General features: G+C 39.6%; 1 protein-coding gene and 2 long non-coding RNA genes across 5 annotated transcripts in view; 1 reads left to right on the top strand and 2 right to left on the bottom strand.

The window, feature by feature from the left end:
• The window catches only part of LOC132669573 (uncharacterized), a 2,019-nt gene extending 941 nt beyond the window's left edge, over positions 1–1,078 (bottom strand). Inside the window, exon 1 of the long non-coding RNA XR_013556128.1 lies at positions 512–1,078. This is a non-coding gene — a long non-coding RNA (uncharacterized LOC132669573). The remainder of the gene's footprint in view (positions 1–511) is intronic.
• FOXA1 (forkhead box A1) overlaps positions 1–19,277 on the top strand; it is a 25,925-nt gene extending 6,648 nt beyond the window's left edge. The window contains exon 3 of one of the 2 annotated variants that reach the window (XM_078448314.1): positions 19,083–19,277. In XM_078448314.1, the coding sequence (XP_078304440.1) occupies positions 19,083–19,192 (110 nt within the window). In that variant the 3' untranslated portion in view covers positions 19,193–19,277. The remainder of the gene's footprint in view (positions 1–19,082) is intronic. The other variant, XM_078448313.2, reaches the window with a different exon arrangement.
• Positions 6,238–24,587, bottom strand: LOC144616660 (uncharacterized). 2 transcript variants are annotated; one of them, XR_013556130.2, is made up of 4 exons: positions 24,477–24,587; positions 23,135–23,257; positions 13,925–14,108; positions 6,238–9,119 (listed from the first exon to the last, which is right to left on the bottom strand). It is a non-coding gene; the product is annotated as an uncharacterized LOC144616660 (long non-coding RNA). The 2 variants fall into 2 exon arrangements; XR_013556129.2 differs by lacking the exon at positions 13,925–14,108.

The following is a 24,587-nucleotide window of genomic DNA, read 5'->3' as shown; positions in this document are numbered from 1 at the left end:
TAATGAAAGGAGGAGAGAGAAATAACTGGTTTGAATAATTTCAAAACCTAATTTAGAGGCCTCTAGGGAGGACATTAAAGTCCCAAAGAGAGGAAAAAGCTTTCAATCTCAATAGTTACTTATATTTATATAGCAGGTAAACAAAAGTTGGTAAATTCGAAGTCCAAATGTGATATGAGGGCGTGAGTTTGGGCCTAGGAATTTTACCAGCCGCACTGAATCTAAATCGTCTACCCCTCGGTGATGTTCCCTTCCTCTCTTAACAAATTAGCAATATCAATGTTTTGCTTCACCCTCTGGGCTTAAGTCGGCCTTAGCTGTCTGTAACTTGGCAAAGACTTTTTCTAGGCTTGCGGGGGGCGAGGCGCCGTGGGCTGACCATAGAGGCTACTTTGGAAATCTGCCTGAGAAGCTAGCACGGTGGATCTCGGGGAGCTGGTCTCGTGGGGTTCCCAGGCGATTTTCCGCCACCTCTGGGCAGTAAACCGCCCCCTCCCCCCTCCCCGGGCACCTTGCGCGCGCTCTGCAACGTCTGGCCGAGGTGATCTGCGCCCCGCGCGTTAGGTTGTGCGCCGTTTAGGGCAAAGGCAGCCGGTTGCCGGGGAAGAGGGACAGAGCAGGCCCGCAAGCATCTCGGGGTGACAAGTGCAGTTAGTTCTTCATTGTTTGGGCATTTTCCCCTCCTAGCGAATAAATCTTCTGTTGAGCCCGAGACCTAAAAGTCAACAAAGAAGGCCAGGCGTCGCTTTACCGCTACTGTGGCCCAACGCCCGCGTTGCCGCGGCTGCTCCCGCTGCGTAATCCCTTCCTCGGAAACCCGGACACACAAACGCCGGAACGCCCGGGGCTGGGGCGCCGCGCCCCAGGGCCAGGAGGAAAACATCTGTGGTTCCGAGGGAGTGCTGGGACCCTCCTCGAGCGCGGCACCTTCTCGTGACCCCCACCCGCCCCCCTTTTCGTCGTCGAGTTTCTGTATTTCTTCACCTCGGACACTCCCGTAGATGAGGGCCGGAAAGGGGATGCTGACCGCTCAGCCGCGGGCCACCGGGCTCGCTTTATTTAGGAATTTCCCTCGTGGTGGGGGAGGGGTCTCCGGATGGGGCGGGAGGGAGTGAGAAGAAAAAAAAACCAAAAAACAAAACCCTTCCTACAGACCCTAGAGCAAAGCTGCCGAGGCCCTCCGATGCAGTGACGACGCCACCACTGAGCACTTTTGGAAAAAAACAAAACTGTTTTGGGAGTGAGTGGAGTCCAGGGGAAGAGAACTTTACATGTAACTTTCACCTGGTTCTGGGACTGACGCATTTTTAAAATTGCTATAAAGAGAAGAAGACAACTAAACACAGATAGGGAAGAAGAAAAGCTCACCAGAAACTACACAACTTAGAAGTGTTCCCAAGTAGAAGGCAGCTCGGTCTGTTTCTACATGATGGCTATTACAGTGTGTACGTCACAAATAAAATGTAATTTCCATTGTCCCTTCTTGAACTCTTCATAGCAGAATAAGCTGGTGAGAATTATTAAGGGAGGAGGGATTAAACAAACAATCCTATTAAAGTTCTTAACTTCTGTTTTCATTTTCTGAAGCCTAGAATACTCAACTGATTTCACTGAAAGCATACAAAAAAACATTGTTTTTCTCAGGAGTCTAACAGATTTGAATGATCTACAGCTTAAGAGTTCCTGGAGTGATAAAATGTAAAAATTTTGTTTTGGCACTTTGAAAAATTGATCTCAGTTCCACAAAAATGCTTATTCAGTTTCTTTGCAAAAACTTCTGCGATCAATTCAAATTCCTTTCAATGCAGACCAAAGTAGGAGACCTGTAGCCCAAATTAATTAACCTTTCCTTAAGATCAATTGGTTTTCTGTTGATTTAGCAGTAATAATGTAGAACATTTAGCTATAATGTATTTTAATGTGATACTTCAATATGTCAAGAGGAAATACTCATTGAAAAGATAAAATTGCTTAAATTATTTAATAGATGTTTAATAAATTTGTAGAAATATTTTATTTTCAAAAATTAACTCTTAATCGCTTATTTGAATTGAAGTAAAATGTGTTTTGCAACTAAATGGAGTTAAGATAATGTCTAATTAGTTCGAGATAATTATGTGCAAAAAGTTGACTATTTGTAAACTACCTTGGACAAAATAGGTCAATAAATTATGCAGAGATTTAGAAATAAGATTTTCTCAAATACAAAGAATCATTAACATCAATAGAAACTCATGAGAGTAAGAGTGTAATAAAATGAAACAAGTTGGAAGATTCTACAACCTTTTATGTAGAAACATAATCTATTTGGGGAGATATAAGGTGTGTTGTTTTTTACAGCAGCCATTTCTGCAAGTTTTATTTTCTACCACTGGTCCTATTTGGTGTATCCAAATAACATTTAACAGATTACTTTAAATGTTCTGGGTTTTTTTCTTCCAAATAGTTACATTTAAGGCCATAATGGTTTCATTGGTGTCTCTCTTTTAGCTCCCAGTCTAGCTGGGTTCACTGAACTTTGGACCCTGCAGACTGCAACCCTCGCCACCCCCGACTCCAGCCATCATTCTGGCAAGCAATATGGAGTTGGAGAATACCCATGCATTTCAATTTTAACGTGTACAATGCATACATTTTCTTACTATAAACATTTTTTAAAAACCTGACAAGAGGGAAATCCTCACTTGCTACCTTTCTCTAACTTCTTCATTTCTCCAGTTCTGTCAGCTATGACTACAGAGCAAAAAAAGCAGAGCTCATGGTAAGCACAAGCTCTCCTCTGTAGCCCAAGAAAGTGAGAAGCCACCTTCTTTCTAGATGCCACTTCTATATGTTCCACTCAATGTAAAGTATAAAAGCAGAATATTCTCCCTCAAAATCTGGGAAGGAAAAGGCTTAAATGAAATAGGTGCTTGGGGACCTCCGAATCCAGGTGGGATGCTGGTCAAGTCCCATCAAGATCAAGTTCAGAGCGGCCAGTACTGAGGCAGGCCTGACTCCCAGTTCTAAGTGTGAGGTTTCCCTTGGTTGACTTTATATTTCTCTCCTCAAGATTACATCACGGTCTTTTTGAAAAAAAAAATCCCTGAAACTCAGAAAAACAACCTGGAAATACCCCCCAAAGGACTACTTCGAAATAGGGAACAATGCATTCAACCGGAAATCTCTTTAGTTTCTTTCCTCTCTCCCATGAAATTTTAGTTACTCCTTTGCTTGTCTAATCATGTCCTAGGTCAGTTGTTGTTGTTTTTTCCCTTTCTTTCACACCAAAGAGCTGGTATTTTAAAACACAACCAATATAATGAGAACTGTAAGGGGTTTCGTGGTGGTTTGTTTCGTTTATATATTTAACTTTAAGGACCCATTATGCACGAGGGAGGTAGGAGGCTCCCATTTAGTGCTACACTCTTAGAGAGCTGGTTTTCTTTGCGCGATCCAGTTGACCGATGCATTTTTGGAACGTTCCCCTAGCTCTGGGTCCCACCTGGGAGCCTTGCGCTTCTTCACTCCCATAGCCCAGCCACAACCGCCTAACCCAACGTCTGCTTAGCCGGAGCGCCAACTCCCGCCGCGTCTTTCACCGCTTTTGCCTGGGTGGAGGCCGATTCATCAGCTCAAACTGCAACGAGCCGTGTTGCGGCGCAGGGCAACGTCCAGGTTTCCTCACCTCTCCCCGGAGTCACACTGCCTTCTGCCGACACGCGCTTCCTTTGTGTTATGCCTGGCTAATATATTAATGGGGCGGATAACCCGGATCCTTTGTGGGGGGTAGCGGGGGGAGGGGTGGAGACCGGGAAGGGAACGGAACAGCTCCAGTCGCTGACCCATGGGCCGGAGTTCAGAGGAGGGAGGGTTGGCGGAGGGGGGCGCGGGATGCGAATGGAGGTGAGGAAAGTTCACGTTAAGGGCACTGAAAGTAAACTTAATTAACTTCGTGCAACAAGTTTTTGGAAAAGGTGGTCTGGTGCTAATGTCCTGTGCTGCGTTCAGAATTGCGAGGCGGGATGCCGCGCACGCTGGAGAAACCGCCCGGCTGGCTGAGCGGGCCGCGCGCCTGCTGCTGGGTGTCCGCCTGCCCTCCCGTGGTCCCCTCACCCCCGCCGGGAGCCCGGTCGCGCTGCGCGGTGCCGAGTCACAGGCGCAGAATCTTAACTGCGTGTGGCACGGCTGGCCCTCTCGGAGGGGAACGCCTTCGCAGACTCATCGAGCTCTAGCTAAGCCGGATACCTTAGTTGCTCGGTTCTGATGGTTGAAAACCAGGCTCGCTGCGCTCCCGAGACCCTTGCCGTCCCCACCCTCACCTAAAAAGGGCCGGCCTCCCGGTCAGAGGTCTTCACTGATCACCCATAGATGATGGGACCCCCGCGTCAAGCCACGAAGTGGGCGCGAGAAACGGAGACCTTGCGGCCCCGGGGGGACGCGGCTTCTGGGTGCGGGCCTTGTCCCTGCCTCCCAGGCTGCTGGCGCGGTGGGGGCCCCTCCCCGCCAGGCCTGCCGCCCCGCCCGCCAGACGGTGCCCGGGCGCCCCGAGACATATGCTGCCCGCAGGCCGCGCGGCCCGACGTGGTGCTCATTGCCGAGGCGGTTCTCAGCCCATCAAAAGCCCAGGCTTTCTTCAGCCGTATGGGCCGCGAGGTGAACAACAATGGCCGGGCCCCTTCACTTCAAAAGCGGCGATCAGGGGAAAGGCTCCCCCACAGAATTTTTTTTTTTTTTTTTCTCCTCCACAGCCTTTCATTCCTAGTTTAAAAAAAAAAAAAAAAAAAAAAAAAAAAAAAAAAAAAAAAGGCATCAGCAACTCCAGGGCCCGGGCGAGCCTAATGCCCTTTGATGGGGATTGAATTCATTATCTCCAATAACACAATTGTGCTTGGCCAACGAAAAGAGCAAAGCAGGGCTCTATCCAGCCCGAGGGGCCCGGCCGGGCGGGGCGGGCGGGCGAAGCGCGCTCCTGGGACCAGCTCCGAGGCGCGGACTCCGCCGGCCCGGCCCGGGCTCGGGCTGCCCCAGGGCGCGGGCCCGCCCCGAGGCTGCAGGACGGGCGGCGCCGCCCGAGGAGACTGCGCCGGGAGGGGGCGGGGCGGCACTCTCGTTTGATTTATTTTTCGTGTCTCCCTTTGCAGTCATTCCCCGAGGGCCGCCTCGAGGGCTGGGTGTTTATTCTCCTTCCTCCGCGACTCCGGTTGCAGAGCCGTCCCTGGCGCCCGAGGCGTGCAGGCCTGAAAGGCCGCCAGGCGCCCCCGGCCGAGCGCAAAGGGCTCCCGGCATCCCTGCCGCGCCGCCCAGTCCCGGTGCCCGTGGTTCGGAGCCAGCTTTACTTTCAACCTAGCACCGATAAACGGGGATTTCAATCGCCCCTGCTCTGGAGTCATTTTCTGCTGATGCTCTCCACACCCGCTTTCACGCCAGCCACCCGCACTGATCGCACAACGGCGCCTCGGCGGTCTTGGCCGAGGCCGGGGCACCGCGTCCCGCATCCGGGCGCAGGGTCCCGGTGCCGGTGCCGGGGGTGCTGCACCACCCTATTTGCTTCCGGCTGCGTGGACACTGCGCCCGGGACCGCGACTTGGACGTCAGCGCCTCCTCCCGGGTTCCACTGGCATGCTTGCCCTTTCAGACACCTCTAGCCTCTGCTTCTCTGCTATCCTGAGTGAACGGAGGTGAAAACAGACTAAAACAGGCAGTATCACGTGCCTTGACCCAGAGGGTGTGTGTGTGTGTGTGTGTGTGTGTGTGTGTGTGTGTGTGTGACACAGACAGAGCAGTGAGAGGCAGAGACAGCGGGAAATTCCCTAAGAATCATGATCCAAGAAGACCTCTATAGTTTAGTGTCTAAAATACGACTTTCAGTCATCATTACTGGGTATTCTTCCTACACAATCCTGTTTGCCCCCCTCACCATTACTGAGGAAGATATGTATTGCAGTTTTATGTCAGTCAGATAAAGAATAATAAAACTTAAAGTGGTTTGGGTTTTTTGTTTTGCAACAACACTTATGGAACGTTGGTAGGAACCATGGATTAGGATTAGTAGTTCCTTGCCAATTTGTCATGAGTATGCCAATCTTCAAGTGATGGATTCCTTGCCTTTCTCTTCAGGGAATTAGACACACACACACACACACACACACACACACACACACACACCCTACAGTATACATGTGCTGGCTCTAATATATAGAGTGTACACATACAATTAAATATCTGATTTAGGGGAGCATCTATGAGACCTTGGCATCTACAAAACTGTCCCCAAAGCATGAAATCAATAAAGTGATCTGCTGATTTGAGTAAAGCAAGAAAAGCATTTCAGATTAATATTTTCAGCTAGGTATTATTCTCATCAGGAGATACAGGAATTTATTTAATTAATTATTTCCCTTCATCATTTATTTATTTGTAACATTTACAAATTTAGCCCTAGAACTCTGACCACTCCAATTTTTAGGTCTAGGCACTTGGAGTAAGGAGAGGAGAGAAAAAAATCCAGTATGATAGGTAAGATTAAAAAGAAGGCTTCAGTTCTTTCTTCCTTCCTTTTTTACCTTTTCTTTTTGTCTTATAGAACAGCATCCTGAATATAACTTATGTTAAAACATATATTTGCTTTTGTGAAATCTTTTTCATTTACATCAAAAAGTGTGTAAAACATTTACCTTGCAGGTATTCTGAGAAGTCCATGGGCAGTGCTATTCTTTAGATAAGTTATTAAACTCCCAATACTTATCTCAAGTTATCAAAGAATACGTGACTTCTCTTCTGGACCCTTACCCCAGCTTTTGTTAATCTATTAAAGAATAGGTTTGAATTTTGGTGACCAGTATATTTCCAGCGTGGTGTTACTTTAGTCACCTTAAAAAGATCTCTTTTGTAACATCAATGGGAGGCTTAATCTTTGTCCTTAATTGTGACACGTTATTCCACATGTGATAGATTGTTGTGCATCCTTCACGTGTTTCAAAATATTGCGGAACTAAGGGCATTTACACAGGGTAAAGAAGGCAGTGGTTTAGATCTTACAGATTAACAACTTGAATAAGACTTTAACATAATATGTATGGCCAGAATAAGTTCTATCTAGATAGAGGTATCTGGGAATTAACTTTTATGATATTTTGAGTACTTCAGAGTAACTACATTGCAGACCCAGTCTAAGAACCATTCTCTGAATAAAAGTTTTAATTCTGACATATATCCACCAGACCCCACAAGCTACAGGACAGTCCTGTGGTTTATCACATAAACAATTTGTCTGGTGCCAGAGCACACATGAGGGATTATGTGACTTCAAGTAAGCAGGGCACCATAGGATGGATGAATTACTAAACACAATATACCATGATTTTCATGTGGATGTCTTTGGCTCTGAAACAAAATTAGGAGGGAAGGAAATGTAAAACATTTCAGTAGAAATGATAATTCTGTATTATCTAAAGTGCAAACCCTAAGTACACTTAGTCTTGAGATTCACTGAATCATGGGGCCATAGAATATGGTGATGGAAAAGACTTATTTTTTGTGTTTTCTAGTCCACTCACTTGCAAGATTATTCCCCTCAGAGTTATTCCAGGCCAGGTCCAGAATAGATTTAAATGTCAAGAATTGAAGGACTCCTTTTTTTTTTTTTTTTTTTTTTTATCAGTGTAATGGAGAAGCACTATACCCAATGCAAAACATTTTGCCAATGGAATATTTTCTCTGATATTTAGGTAAAATGGACTTACATTTTAAGTATACCTCTTTGAGGATACATTTTTATTAGCTCTAAAACCTGTTTCAGATACCTGAATGCCTGCCTCTATGTATTTAGCTGATCTATACACCTTTACTTCCTTTAATTCTCACCTAAGATTGATCCAAATAAAGTGCCCCAGCTGGGAAAACACCTTTAGGGTGTATAAGCCTTTGATTTTTTACTCTTAATACTGAGAAGGGGATAGTAAAGTTAAACCTCAATAATTCATTTGAATTACATCAGGCAATTACAAACAGGAGACTGGGTCCATTTGTGAGATGCCATCCAATACTAGGTCATGCAGCTTCTTCACATTTTGAGTATGACTATGATAAGAAGTCAAAGGACTTCAACCTCTTAAAATGTGGTAAGTCCTTAAATTATAAGAATAGAATCTAGAAACCAACCCCAAGACTGTTCCTTGTACTAGAGAGAGTTTAGAGTATTTGTGAACTTGTGTGTGGCCCACAGATTTGCATGTGGCCTGTCAGGAATACATTATGTCAGGGTTTTATATAGTAAAAAGACTGAGGAAGTTCATTATAAAACTTCTAAAAAGAAGTTATTTCTAAATTTCAATTCCAGGGATGCCAGAGTCTGGAGCTTCAAAGTTATATTATGATTTGGAATCTCGGATTCATCTGGACTCCCATGGCTCTGAAGGGCTCACTTCACATACAGTGACCACTGGACCATGCTATGTTGAGGATCAACACTCCAGACCACACCCGTCTCTTAAGTTACAACATCTCTCCTGAGTTAGGCAATTAGAAAGGAAATGCTTACTGAAGCTGACAAATAATTCACTTTGGAAGTGTAACCACAGTAAGAGGAGACTGTGTTACGTAGAGAGAACAAATGACAAATGAGCGCATTCCACTCACCTATCTTATCTTATAAAACACAATAGGTGAAAGGGAAAATTGGAATTGTAATCAAGATGAAAGTTGTAAGGCTTCTGATGATTCAAAGAGTAACATTAAGAAGTTGTTTAATAATATTATAGTCTATAAATGCACTGACTACAAGATTGTAAAGATACCAGATTCTCTCAAGTTAGGTTCTGTGATGGGCAAGTTCCACCCGATTTTTGTTTCATTATGGTACAGTAAGTGATAGCACTGGGTTTTATTTAAGTCTCTGTATAAAAAGTGCTACTTTAAAAATGTTCAAAGAGCCTTCTTACATAAAGTGAGGTCTGCAATGTTTCAGAGTATTTCAAAGTCTTACGGTCACTTACAATTGTTACCAGTTGATACAAATACCAGTTGTTTGTGGAATAACCTGAGATCTTAATAAGCACAAATTAACTTTAAAACAGAGTGAAACATAGTCCTTTTTATCTTCAGCATCAGAAAGAGTGGTGTAGTAGCCAGTCTTAAGCCTGAAAAAAAAAAAAAGGGTAGAACATAGTGAGATCCTTCTTGACTCTACTCAAGATCCCTAAAACTGGATTTATCAGGAGGGGTAATAAGCAGTAATTACTATGCTGTGACCCCCCTCTCCCATTTAAAAAAAATTTTTTTTTTCAACTCGGGGGGTAAACTTGTTTTGAAGAGAAACAAGAAAATAGAGATTGGCAGGGAAATATAAGGCATGAAATGATGAGGGAAAGGGAGTGAGGGAGAGATGCCATAGCAGAAAAAGTAGATGGTACTGGGTCTTCCATAGCCTCCCAGACCAAGGGATTGGGGCAGTGAGAGATGGGATGGAGGCAAATTAATGGCTGGACAGAGCTAGACAGAGTGTGCTGGGGAAGGGCCAGGCGTGAAAAGATTTGGTGTCGTCATAGCAACCGGCTCAGCCCTGCTCCCCCTGAAGCCCATTCAGCTCTGAGCTGCCGGAACACGTTTTTAATTAAAGCGTATAAAAGTTGTTTTGTAAGGACTTCTCCTCATCCGATAGATTTCAAAATGGTTAATCAGGCTTCATCTCCTTTTGATGCTCACAAGAGCATGTGCTACTGCGCGCACAAAAACTGCCGCCGCCACCGCCGCCGGGTGAGTTATCTCTCAATCACAGCTAATACCAGGAAGGAGCAGGCCAGCTAGTTATTTAGATACACATACGCAGAATTCAGCGGAAAGCAGGGAGTCCATTTCTGTGACTGCGAGTGGAGACCTTAATTTGCTTTGCTCTAGATACTATGGAATTGAGCCTTCTGGATGGCTATTGTCTCTGGTTGATGTTCTCTTTAGCTTTCGAAAACAGCAAGATTTCTTCCCCCCTCCGGGCGATACAGTATTCAAAAGCCAAAATAAAACTTACAAGTGTGTAAAGTAATATTTAATCTAGAAAGTTTGTTTGTACCACTCTTATGTAAAAATATGGCGACCATCCCCCCTACCCCAACCCCGGCTTTTGAGAAGAGAAGGGCTCTTGCTTCTAATCCTCCATAAATTAATAATATACAGCAACAGTTGTATTTTCTTCTTTAATAAAAGAGATGACTTAATAGAAACCAGTATCTTTTGTTGATTTACTAAACAACTTCTTAGCAGATGACTTAAACCTCCTCCAGACTTTTGCATCTCCCTTTCTCCTGTTGATGATCTTAGTTTCTAACTTCCCTGAAAAAGAAAAAGAGAAAAAGCCCATTTTACCTGTCATCCATTCCTTCATTTACCCTGTACCCCAACTCAACATGTCTATTTCTGTACCAGTATGTTCTCTTCTACTAGTCCAGGATGTCAAGGAGTCCTGAAGTTCTTGTCTCAGACCCTTCTCTTGTTTTTTTGTTTTTGTTTTTGTTTTTTACTGCTTTACTACCATCTCCACTGTTGCTGTTTCCAATGGTTCCTTCTCCTCAGCTTCAAACATGTAATGGTTATCTCTATTTTCGTGGGAAAATTTGATTTCACAAAATTTTTCGGTTCATATTATCTTGCTCTTTTCACTGCCAAAATTTTCAAATGAGTGGTCTTCACCCACAGTATCTATTTCTCCATAGCCCTGCAATTTGATCTGTGGCCCCTTGTCTTGAAACAAACAAACAAACAAACAAACAAACAAACAAACACCCAAAAACCTTCTGCCCTGAAGAGCATCAGTGACACCTTGATTCAATGATGTTTTTACTTCATTCCCCCACACCCAGAGTCTCAAACAGTTCTGAATATTCTTAGCCATAGTGACCACGCTCCCACCAAGGACCTCCTGGCACTAGCCTTTCCTCACTCTCCACTTCCCCAGGACTGCTTCTCTATCTCTATAAATATCTTTGTGTCTGTTCCAGCTTCCACTGTAGTTTCCCAAGGCTAAGTCCATTGATCTGAGAGACAAAAACAACCCCTAACATTTGGAAAATGGCTTGACGCTCCCAGCTAGGCTATGGTGTTTTTAGGAGTTGGCCTGGCATTCACAGGTAGGCCTAGGTATTCTCCTGTGAAACAAAAACTATTTTTACTAAACACCAACTTTAGACAAGGACACTCTAATGATAGGAGAGACAAAAAGACCACTTTGTAATTTTGTCCCAGTACAGATAAAAATAAAGTCACTGCAAACCACAAAGGTAGCAAACAATCCTCATGCTTGCTAATACTAGTAACTGTTGCTTCTTTACAAATGATAGCTTTAGCTTTGTTCTAGTCTTCCCTCTTTCTAAATAAGATTTCTTGAGATACCCAATGACAGAATTACCCTTACATCCTGACAGTAGCCAATTCAAAGTCGTACTTTCTTGAGTCTTCCCCCAAAATATCTATCATGAGCCCCAATCTTATAAGTTACTGAAATGCCATGCCATCCCCTATCGTGTGTGGTCTTGTTTGCAAACAAGTAATAAAGCCAATTTGTTCAATCATACTATGTTCCTGATGGTCTTTGGCTAGAGGACATTGATAGGCCCTTTGTTCCTTTGTCTTACGGCTTGTGCTATCATGTATGAAGCTAAAAGTCCATTCCTGTCCTCCAACAAAATCCCCATCTTATTTCTATACCTCTCTACAAGTATTCAATAAATTTAAATTAGAGCAACACATTTCTCCCTGTAACAAGGCATGCCTCCTGACTTCCATATTTTTCTCATTCTCTTTGCTACTAAGGCTTGAAAAGTCATAGTCATCACTGACTCATTATTGCCCTCTTATTGCCCGTCCACCTAAAATTAGTCTGCCGTATCAATACACCCACTATCCCAATCTTTCCTTCTTTGACATCCCAAAGGTCACAATTTTAGTCCATACTACTGTGCACTATCTGTTAAAATAGCCTCCAGAATCTCGTTGTCCAAGTCTTGTTTGTACACTATTCCTAGCCTAATATTTCTGAGCAATAGCTTTAAGTGAACAAAAATAAATCGTAACCTCTTGAAGCCAGAGCTTTCACAGAAATAAAATTAGGAATTACATAAGAATAAATAGCATGATTTTCTCCCCTTAAAAAAGATAAATGTCATTGTTGCATACATGGAGTAGGGAAAGCAAGAATGCCTTGGATTACTATTTTAAAGACAGAGTGTGTGAGCGGGGGGAAGGGGCAAAGGGAGAGTGAGAGAGAGGAAAAAGGGGGGGGGGAGAGAGAGAGAGAGAGAGCGAGAGAGAGAGAAAGTGAATATTAAGCAGGCTCCACACTGAGTGGACCGTGTGAGGCTTGGTCCCACAACCCTGGGATCGTGACCTGAGACGAAATCAAGACTTGGGCACTCAACCAACCTAGCCACCCAGGTGCTTCTACAAGACTCTGTTTCATGTGTTGGGATCTATTTAAGAAATATCAAGAAAGTGAGGTACATTTAGAAGATTCTGGGTTAGAGAAGTACTGGACCACATCTTGCAAAGGACGGTTTAAATTGGGGATGTTTGGCTACGGAATAAAACATTTCTGTTACATTGGAGGGTACTATAATATTTCACGCATATGTGAGAGAAATTAGAATTATTTGTGTGTGATTGTAGAGGGAAGAATTAGGGTCAGGAGGTTGAAATTCAAGAAGATAGATTACTGCTCAATATAACAAAATATTATTTTGAGAGAGAGAGAGAGAGAGGAGAGAGAGAAGGAGAGAGAGAGAGAATGTAGGCTCCACACTGCAAGTGTGGAACCTGATGCAGGGCTCGAACCCACAAACTGTGAGATCATAACCTGAGCCAAAACCAAGAGTTGGATATTTAAGTGACTGGGTCACCCAGGCACCCCAAAGGATTTCTTTTAGTTGAGCTTTGCTTATGATATTCTCTCATTTATTTTCCCCTGGGCATTTAATTCTAGGTTGTTGATTTTTTACTTTCAGCACTTTGAAGTTTTATTTTTTAAATTTATTTCATTTTTTTTCATTGTATTCTATTTTCTATTATTCTGAGAAGTTAACAATCTTATTGTTACTATTTTTTTTTAATTTTTTTTAACGTTTATTTATTTTTGAGACAGAGAGAGACAGAGCATGAACGGGGGAGGGTCAGAGAGAGAGGGAGACACAGAATCTGAAACAGGCTCCAGGCTCTGAGCAGTCAGCACAGAGCCTGACGCGGGGCTTGAACTCACATACCGCGAGATCGTGACCTGAGCCGAAGTTGGACGCTTAACCGACTGAGCCACCCAGGCGCCCCTTATTGTTACTATTTTTAAATTAATATGTCTTTTTATTCTTCTCTTATCAAAGTTTGAGAATTCCAACATCTGGGTCATCTCTGGGTCTGATTCTATTGACTATTTTATCTTTTCACATGGTTCTCTTGGTGTCTTTTCCAATGTGTCTTTTGTTTTTTTTTCTTTTTTGTAAATTAAATGTCAAATATGATATATAAAAGAGCAATTTAAACTTAGGTACATGCCCAAAATGGGAATATCTCTTTTGTCAGGCCATTAGTGTGGGCATTGGAGTGAATTTAGTAAGCACTTGAGGTAACTTGGGTTTGTGATTGCTATAGTTATCTTTAGTGTACCACAGATTTAAAGTTTTTCCAGGGACGGGCTGGATTGCCACAACTTGTATTCAATGTGAGGCCTAGAGAGCTGGAACTGTTTTTTTCTTTTTTTCTTTTCTTTTTTCTTTTCTTTTCTTTTCTTTTCTTTTCTTTTCTTTCTTTCCTTTTTCCTTCCTTCCTTCCTCCCTTCCTTCCTTTTTTCTTTCTTTCTTTTCTCAGTTTCTCTGTTCCACCCTCAGATTTCAGCAGGCTATCAATGCCTGCAGCATAGACAGAGTCTATTTCTATATTTTTATTCCCCCCAGAAGTACATGGCTATTACCTGCTATTAGATGCAAGGCTCACAGTGGGTCAGGGAGGGTTACTCAGCTCTCCAGCTCCCATCTTGTCTTAGGCAGGCCCCAGACATCTCCTCCAGTGCAGGCAGCCTCCCATTCAGTGCAGGGTCTAGAGCACAGGCAAATTCCCCGTCCTTCCTCCAAATTCCATCTTGTATTGGTGACTATCTTAGGCGTATGTGAATTTGGGAAGATCACCTTGATATAGTTGAAGCTGTTCTATTTACAATGTATCTTTACTCCTACGGAATAGCTTTCCCTAGGTCTGACCCCAAAGCTGAGTCTCTGCTCTTTGGTGAGAATTGCACTCCAATTTTTGTCTCCCCAGCATCATGGAACTGACAAAGTCTCTTCTTAGTTCTTTATCTTTTTAGTAAAGTATTTTGTCCAAGTTTTATAGTTATTCTCGGTGAGTGAATAATCAGATTTTAGCAACTCTGTTATAGTTGGAAGCAGAAGACTTTTCCTTATTATATTCTAAACCCTAGTCGCTGACCATCAAATCTTGGTAATTCTTGCATTCAAGCCTCACATTCAGTCTCTTACCCATATTTTAGGAACTGGCATATGTTTGAAGTCATGTTATGCTAGCATTAATTTTTCTGTATTTGGTTAATTAGTCAATAAAGATCATTTGATTATATATTGTAATTCTAGCAGAGTTGAGTATCTTGGCACTATTTATTATATTTGTTCTACTTAAAGGGCAGAAAACCACAGATTAACACCATCATGAAAAGCAAAACTTTACATTTAAAATACAGATCAGTGTATGGGATTTATATTGAATATTACACTATTTGGATTAGGTAATGTCTTTAGCAGAGGACTCTTATAGAGAAGGATAAATAAAATTTGTTTCAATTACTTTAGTGATTGAACAATATATAGAAAATATAGTGACACACAAATCTAGGTTAATTTTTAAAAACTTCCTTAAAAACAGGTTTTAAGCTGTGTTAAAGATAGCTGGAGTGATACAGTAAGTAAACTATGCTGATGAGAGTGAAGAGGTAGAATGTTCTAGAAGTGAAGCGCATTTTAAACTAAGATTGTTGCCAAATAGCAAGAAGATGGAAGATTAGGGAAGAAATGGAAGTGTGTTAGTATTAAACAGTTTTTGTAATGGCTACAGAAAGAGGAAAGATTTGAAAAGAAATACAATCTGAGTTTAAATTCAAAGCTAACTTATGTAGGATAGGTCAAAAGAAGGAAACTGGAGTTGAACGACCCTTTTAAGAAGGAAGTTGTAGCATGGTCTCCATACCATAAGTGAGGTTGTCATGGAGGTAAAGTGGAGGGACTTGATTAATATTACAACTCTTGGCATCTTTCAGTGGAATATATGGAGCTGAAGATAGGGAAGAGTTTAAGAGAACAAATACAAGGAAGCCAAATACCATTTTGTTAAGTGCCATAAGACAGTTAAACTGAGGAAGTGACAAACTGTATTCTTGCAGACAATGATAGGAGAGAACTTCATGGCAGGGAGGATAAAAGATTTGAGTGCTATCTTTGTTTCACTGAATTTCAGGGGATGGACCTCCATTTGAGATTAATTTATTCATTAATTAATGAAATCAACACACTTATTGTACAATTACTAGTGGAAAGCATTGTAATAGATACTTCCAGAGCTATATTAGATGATTCTTGATCTTAAAGGATTTAGCGTGATAGGAGTGGTGAGATAAAATAGTTACTCAACTGTGGGAAAAAAAAGTAGAAAATGGTCATTTTGGTTTCTGGCATATAGTAGGTACTCAGTAAAGTTTTGCTGAATAAATGAATGGCATAGAGACACATAAAAAACTGAGATGGAGAATAAAAGTAATATTGGGGAGGCATCACAATCCCAGACTTCAAGCTATACTACAAAGCTGTAATCATCAAGACAGTATGGTACTGGCACAAGAACAGACACTCAGATCAATGGAACAGAATAGAGAACCCAGATATGGACCCACAAACGTATGGCCAACTAATCTTTGACAAAGCAGGAAAGAATATCCAATGGAATAAAGACAGTCTCTTCAGCAAGTGGTGCTGGGAAAACTGGTCAGCGACATGCAGAAGAATGAACCTGGACAACTTTCTTACACCATACACAAAAACAAACTAAAATGGATGAAAGACCTAAATGTAAGTCAGGAAGCCATCAAAATCCTGGAGGAGAAAGCAGGCAAAAACCTCTTTGATCTTGGCTGCAGCAACTTCTTACTCAACACATCTCCGGAGGCAAGGGAAACAAAAGCAAAAATGAACTACTGGGACCTCATCAAAATAAAAAGCTTCTGCAAGCAAAGGAAACCATCAGCTAAACTAAAAGGCAACCGACAGAATGGGAGAAGATATTTGCAAATGACATATCAGATAAAGGGTTAGTATCCAAAATCTATAAAGAACTTATCAAACTCAACACCCAAAAAACAAATAATTCAGTGAAGAAATGGGCCATGTCTTCATGAATAGACACATCTCCAAAGAAGACATCCAGATGGCCGACACATGAAAAAGTGCTCAACATCACTCATCATCAGGGAAATACAAATCAAAACCACAATGAGATACCACCTTACACCTGTCAGAATGGCTAACATGAACAACTCAGGCAGCAACAGATGTTGCCAAGGATGCGGAGAAAGAGGATCTCTTTTGCATTGTTGGTGGGAATGCAAACTGGTGCAGCCACTCTGGAAAACAGTATGGAGGTTCCTCAAAAAACTAAAAATAGAACTACCCTACGAACCAGCAATTGCACTACTAGGCATTTATCCAAGGGATACAGGTGTGCTGTTTCAAAGGGACACATGCACCCCCATGTTTATAGCAGCACTATCAACAATAGCCAAAGTATGGAAAGAGCCCAAAAATGTCCATCGATGGATGAATGGATATATATATATATATATATATATATATATATATATATACATACATACATACACACACACACACACACACACACACACAGAATGGAGTATTACTCGGCAATCAAAAAGAATGAAATCTTGCCATTTGCAACTACGTGGATGGAACTGGAGGGTATTATGCTAAGTGAAATTAGTCAGAGAAAGACAAAAATCATATGACTTCACTCATATGAGGACTTTAAGAGACAAAACAGATGAACATAAGGGAAGGGAAACAAAAATAACATAAAAACAGGGAGGGGGACAAAACAGAAGAGACTCATAAATATGGAGAACAAACTGAGTGTTGCTGGAGGGGGTGTGGGAGGGGGGATGGGCTAAATGGGTAAGGGGCATTAAGGAATCTACTCCTGAAATCATTGTTGCACTATATGCTAACTAATCTGGATGTAAATTTTAAAAAATAAAAGAGAAAAAAAGTATTATTGGGAAGATCAAAAAAGGAATTTATAGGGAATATGACAAGTGAGTAAGACCATAAATGTCAGACAGGATTTAGACATGAGATTGGAGGGAGGGGGCATTTCCAGGTGGGGGTTAACAGTGTCAGGAAATGGAAGCCAGACAGTTTAGGGTGTATACAGGGGAAGGTGAAGTTGAAGTATGAAAGAGGAGGGTACAGGAAGATAAAGCTGAGAAGGTGTCTGGAACAAAAGTCTGGAGGGCCTTGAATGCTCTAAGAAATTTGGAAGTGTATTCAGTAAGTAATACTTAGCATCAGAAAGATGCTAGTATAGTATAGATACTATATCTATATTACTATCTATATATACTATAGATATACTATACTATATCTATATATTATTATATATATATATACACACTATATTTTATATATATATATATATATATATATATATATACTATAATATATACTATTACTATAGTAATATAGTATACTATATTACTATCTATAATAGTATAGATACTAAACTATTTGGATCACGTGAGGATATATGGTTAGAGGTACAAAGAGAAATTATGAGCAAGATGGAAGAAGACAGGGAGGAAAGAGAAAGTTTCATCCAGGTATACTTGGCAACTGAGACTGTGAAGGTCCAGAATAGAAAGGGTGAAGAGAAGATTTGGGGATCAAAGACACTGACAATGAAAGGTGTAGCTCTGATCCTGTGTCAAGCGATAAGGCTCTTGCTGGAAGGTTCATGTTACTGAGCTTGTACAAATGGAATATGATTTATTCACTAACACGCAGAAAAAAATCTATTACTAGCAACAGCACTTAATTGTGTTGTGCAATATGTAAATTCTTTATTAAATCTATTCAGAGGCAGCAAGTAAGGAGAGTTAGAAGGCAGTTTCCTGGGAAAAGCAGTCTACACTCACTGTCTCCATTTCTATATGTTTCCTTCACTTCTAATTGTCTGAAATTTGGATTTTGTATCTTATTAGAGTAGAAATTGCTCTGGTTAAAATCACCATGCACTCCTTAATTACTAGTCCCAGTGGCACTTAACCCAAACACCATCTCCTCTGGGAAGCCTTCCTTAATCTCATCAGCAAGGCAAGATGCCTTCTCACCTGTTTTGCTAAAGTATTCTGAGCCTGCCTCTATTATGGTATCTCCCACACTGTATTATAGTCATTTACTGCTACATCATTCCCTCTGGACTGTGATTTCCAGTCAACTTCGTATCCTTAGCACTTGGGATGGTGTTGTCTGGATTACTGATAAATACAAACAATAAAACCCTCTCTAGTATCTCTTTCAATCCTCTCATTAGGATATACTTTTAGAAGAATACTGAAGACTTCCAAATATAACTGGCATAGAAACATTTCTTCTGAGAACATTACTTCCGCCTTCACTTGTACTGTAACTTATCTGTTGTCATTAAATGATTAATATATTAATAAGGCTTAGAGGTTTTACAATTGATTCTCTTATCCCCTAACCCTCACCTGTGGCTACAGTCTGTTATCCATACTTCTTGTGGCTCTGTCATATTGTGCTTTCTTTAGGTAAGTAGTATTTTGAATTAAATACTTGTAAGTGTCTTCTATGTTCCATATGTTCTAGTTAGTGTTGGAGTTCTGAAGGTAAATAAAAATTAATAAAAATAAATAATTTCCATGGAATTTATGGTATTTTTAAATTATTTCTAAGTTCATCTAACAAAGTCTTGTCTAGTAATACAGTTCATGGTCAGTAAGGATGCTTCAATTTGTATTTTATTTTATTTTATTCTAGAGAGAGAGAAGACCGCACAAGAGGGCGAGAAGGTCAGAGGAAGAGAGAATCATAAGCAGGCTACATGCTCAATGTGGGGCCTGACTTGTGGCACGACTCTAGGATCATGACCTGAGCTGAAGTCAAGAGTTGGAAGCTCAACCCACTGAGTCTGTGTATGTGTCCATTTAAAAATTGTGTTCTTTTAATAAATAAAAATCTAAGTTTATATTCAAATTTAGTTTGTGATTTTTCCTTAGTGTAACATAAGTCAATGAAGGAAAATCATTTGGATAATTACAAGTTTGTTGGTAGATGTTATTAAATGAAAGAAACTAAGCCTTCACACACACAGTATTTTTTAAATGTCAACTTAAATATTGTTTTTTGGAAATAGTTTCCTTGATGTTTATAAATACGTAGTCTGTTATGATGAGGGTAGCTGCAATGAAGGCTTTGCTTTTGCTTTTATGTTGGAAAATTGGGCCATCTATGGACTGAGATGCAGTGAAAGCATTACAAAGATTTTGCAAACAGACTGAAGGAAATCAGAGGTCTTGAAAATTGGTCTTTCAAATATACCTCATCATCATTCTTAATGTAAACCTTTCTTCTAATTGTTTTTAACTTCTAATCAAGTAGAAACTATGCCTACATGACAATGCCAGTAAGAGAATCTTAGAGAGGATTTTTAGGAAATAAATCTTTTAGGGAATAAAATATTCTTTAAAATTCACCATTTGCTAAAACAACGTATGTGAGTATAAACTGGCTATACGTTTAATTTTAAAGATCAGAATTAACATGTTACATAAAATCACTTATCCTTAAAAGCAAAGCACAACTGTTTGCCACAATTATTTTAATACACTTCTCTACTGAGATAAATTTTAAACTCAGGAAAGCAAGATTTGGAACGAGAAGAGTTAAAAAACACGAAGCAACAGTAACCCCATTTAGATAAGGGATAGATGGGTGGAGCAGGGGAACAATACACTAAAGTGCTTTTCTTTCACAGATCTTGGTTCAAATTAAGGTTAAATTCCAAAGGAGGATGTGTTTTCCCCATATGGAGTCTTAAAGGACATGCCTTTGTTTCCAACTTCCCAGAGAAGATATATGTTAACACAAACAAAGTATTTCATAATAAATTTAACTTTTATAGAGTGACTAATGCCCTGTGAAGATAAGGTAGACTCTCAGTCACCTGTGTTTAATCCAGGCTGAAGAAATTATGCCAAGGGCACACTGACAAAAACTTGATTCCTTTGGAGAGGATGGCAGTAACTTGGTGGGGAGCAGAAAGGGTCTTGATTTTTAAAAGTCTCATTGGAATGACTCTCCCTTCCTCACTGTGAACACAGTTTAGCATTTATGTACTTTGGAAGGACAAAGAGGTGAGGTAAGCCTGCCAAAATCTGAACCTGTGTTTCTGGGAACCTGTTAGTAGGTCAACTGTTACAAATAGAAGAGAAACTGCAAAGGAGCGGTGGGTGCTAGAAACTTGGCAGTTGGACTACATATAGCTTTATTAAAGCCTGCGTACTGTTCCTTCCAGATCTCAAGGGAGGCGCTGTGAAGTTTAAACTGCCACAACGGATCACTATTATTCAATCAAATCAAGCTTTGATGGGGAGTGGGGGTGGGAGGCAGATCAGCATAGAAAGAAACAACTCTTTCCTACTAGAAATATTTACAGTTAAAAGAAAATGATATCTTTAAAAATGTACTTGTTAATAATAATTTATTAATCCATCTCTTCCTGTTAAGAAAGACAAATTCATTACGTAAATATTTTTCTTTCCTTTTCCCTCTCTTTTATCTTGATATTATTCTTTATTAACTAGTTGCTTAATTCTTAAATCCTTATTCTTACAAAATGTCTCTGAATTTGTGACTAGGTAATTTACCCACTGACCCCATATAGCCCTCTTCCATGTGCAAATTCTATTGACTTCAACTGAAGAGGTAAACATTGGTCCTGAGGCATGTGAAGGGATTCCTTTTTGGGAAAGGGAAACAAAAATGTATTCGCGTCAATCATATCAGACATATCTAACTACACAGGACATGAGGTTTAATTTATTTTTTATATTTATGAATTCATCATTGATGAAAGGCTTATGAAATCTATTTAACATTTAAATAAAACAGGATAGCATTCTCCCTTCTTCCTCCACTCAGTGAAAAAGGAGACACGGACATAGAAAGAACTTGATTTTAAGTTGCTTTATGATAAGTTTTGAAACATATCTTTACCTTATCGATCTTCAGGTCACTAATATTGATTTTAGGCAAAATTGATTTTCATCATTTATTCCAATCTACTTATTTCTTGCCCAATTTCCTTCTTGTGCTCTGAATTTAAAACAAAAAACCCCAAAATATGTAATATAAAAAAACCCCCCCACAACACTTCTTTTCTCTTTTTGTGTTAGCCAGTGGCTAAGAGAAGAAAACTTTTCTGACCCTACACAGCTAGAAAAGAGTAATGGAATGAGATTTCTCTTCTCAGGATATGTAACCTCAAGTCCAATTTCAGAAATCAATTAACTATTCAGAGAGGAACACCACAAGGGGGCAGGTGAATCCAGGGTAGGTCCTAGGTGAGAGGGTCTTAGTATTGGGAATTCTGGTCAAAGGAGGGGAAAAATGAAATGAAAATTAGAAACAACTCTAAAAATAATATTTCTTCATGAACATTAGCATTTAGATCTGGACCATCCAAGTGAAATCTTATTTAGAATATATCCAAAGACATTAATTACAATATACCAAGGAAATAAATGAAAGAGATCAAATCAGTGTAGTAATACACTGAAAGTGATTCCTGTATTTACAAAGGTCAACAGCATGGTTTTACAAGAAAAGAAAGACAGTAGCTGAGAAGAAACCCAAAATTTACTATAGAGCAATTAGAGTATGCATCGAAAATAAACTTCAACTAGATAGATGAAGTATCAAATAATTAAAGAGATATATGAGAAGTTAATTTTGCTTCAAAGAGATTTTAATAACCAACAATTTTATAACAGAACATAAACTTTGAATAATAGAGCTATAACATTTTTTCTCCCTACACAAAAACTGAGAAATTAATTTCAGGCACTTCAGGAAAGATAAATGCTGCTTAAAAAGATTATTTAAAGAGTCTGCTTTGACTTTCATTGGAAATTAAACTTAGTCTACCAATAGGAGGCAAAAATGAATATTAAAACATTAGTTCTTCTAAACAAATATTTTAAAATTGACACCAGACATCCTCTGTGAGATTATCAGAGACAGCATCTTCAATGGCCAACATATATACATACCTACTATGCAAAGTAGCCAGGACTAATTCTATTTGGTAAAGCTGGAAATTATCACTGGCCTCCCTTTTATACCTCACTAAGGAAATGCAGTTCATTATTTGATGTGGGTAGATAATATGTTATTTATCTTTTACCGATTAACAAAATGAAATGCAGAGACAATTATAGAATAATATGTAGTATAATATAGCATAGTATAATATGTAGCATGATGGCATAGCACAATATATAATAAAATATCTAAGTTTTGTCTCTTACTCCTAGTTTTTATTTAGTTTCTAATACTAAGTAGAATCTTTAAAATGAGCATTTAAGTGTCTTATTTATGATCAGATTAACTTCTTATTTAGGACTCTGCAACAGTTTTCTATAATAATAATGTAAAGGTCACTTCTAGTATAGATTTATTGATTGAGGAGGTCATCTTCTAATAGATTTTAGGGCAAGCTAGGTTTTAGAACTTGGGGCACCAAGTTGAGTAATCTTTCTGTTATACTATGATGTATTTTGGTTTCATTATACCACAGGATTTAGTATTATAGAACAGTAACCAGACATTTAAGCCTATTTTTAAAGCAAAGCTCTGAACTCAAATGTAAGTGCTCATTCTTCTATCACCTTAACAAAGTCTATTTTTCTCAAATTCACTCATTCTTCTCTTAGTGTGTATATGTGTATATAAATACACACATATACATAAAATATACTCATGCACATAAACTCATACACACATACGTGTATATATATATATATACATACATGATGTAATCCATCGGTGGAATTTTAGGTTAGTTTTTCTCCTCTTTTCAGTCTGTTATTTAGCTTTCTCTTCCTTGTCTTTCTTTATTCCAAGTAATCCAGAGTCCTCATAGGCTTTGTCACCTAAAGGACATGGAGACAGCTTCTGCAATGCTTGAAATAATAATGCTTTGATTTGTCAATGTGAAAAGTTGGATGGCTTTTAAAAGCTGACCAGTCCAGGGCTATTTGCACATAGTAGACATTCGATAAATATTTGTTGATTTGATTTATTCTAGGGTAAAGAACTGGGTAACAACCCTTTTTTCCTTCACTCATGTACAATGGTTAAGCCTGTGTACAAATGCATTTATGAGTAAATATTAATGGTCATGGTCATTAAAGATGTTTTAGAGAGAGAAAAAAAATCTAGGTCTTTAGGCTTTAAGAAATAGCAGTGATTGGGGGTATGTGTAATAGAATACTCTAAGTAGTTATCAAAAAATAGATGACAGAAACAATAAAATGGGGTCCAACTAAAGAACATTCTGATAAATTATCTGGAAACAAAGTGGATTACCCTATAGTGTTTGAATCAATCACATGTTGAGGGTCTAAATTTTTTATTCCACATACTAAGGCAATGGGCATTTTAATGAAAACTTCGGGATAATATTTTGGTTATAAAATTTAGTGAGCACATACAAGCCACATAATATTTCGTTTGGTATGTTCTTCCTTGTGATAGTCACAAAAGTGTTTATGTATGTTGTATTGACAGTTGAGAGGCCTTGAACATACAAAATGAATATTACTCCTATATTTTGAGTAATGTATAACTTTTAAAGAGTTAAACTCTATACTCCCCTCATTTAGAAGAGCATAATTGATTTATTTCCTTTTCTGGTCACTAACAGTAAAAACTGTTTCTGGGCTTACAACATGTTAAATTTTGGCTCAACGCAAATTTACAACAGCAAGGTTTATGATAAAATCTGTCAAAACATTAACCATGATGGCACAACTTTCAGCTTTTAACAGACAGATAGGAAAGCGGGAACTTAAGAGTGGATACACATTCGTATTTGAAAATGCTTGTTTAGGTCACATTAAAAAAGTTATTCAATTCCGTTGTTCTCATTTTACCCAAATGTGAAAGTTCTATACGATGACTATGTGTTTTAATTAACTGGCTTCAAAGAGATGGGAGATCCTCGGATTAAAGACACAATTCTAAGTAAAAAATTACTAGCTAAAAGAACTTCAGATGTTCAAGACAAAAGCTAAAAATTTACAGCATTTTCTGTTTCTTGTCTGATGAATTTCAAGAAAAGTTAACTCTTAAACATAGGTAAAGTCTAACCTTTTTGCTTTAAGACAAAGATGATTCATTTAGCCATGTGCCAACATTTGAGCACTATTCATGAAGATAATTTTAATTTTTCAACATGGTAAACAATGTTGGCAGTTTTGG

Source organism: Panthera onca, chromosome B3, assembly GCF_046562875.1.
Source record: "Panthera onca isolate mPanOnc1 chromosome B3, mPanOnc1 haplotype 2, whole genome shotgun sequence".
Lineage (NCBI taxonomy): Eukaryota > Metazoa > Chordata > Mammalia > Carnivora > Felidae > Panthera > Panthera onca.
The sequence above is the reverse complement of the archived record's forward strand: the minus strand, read 5'-3'. Positions and strand labels throughout refer to the sequence as shown.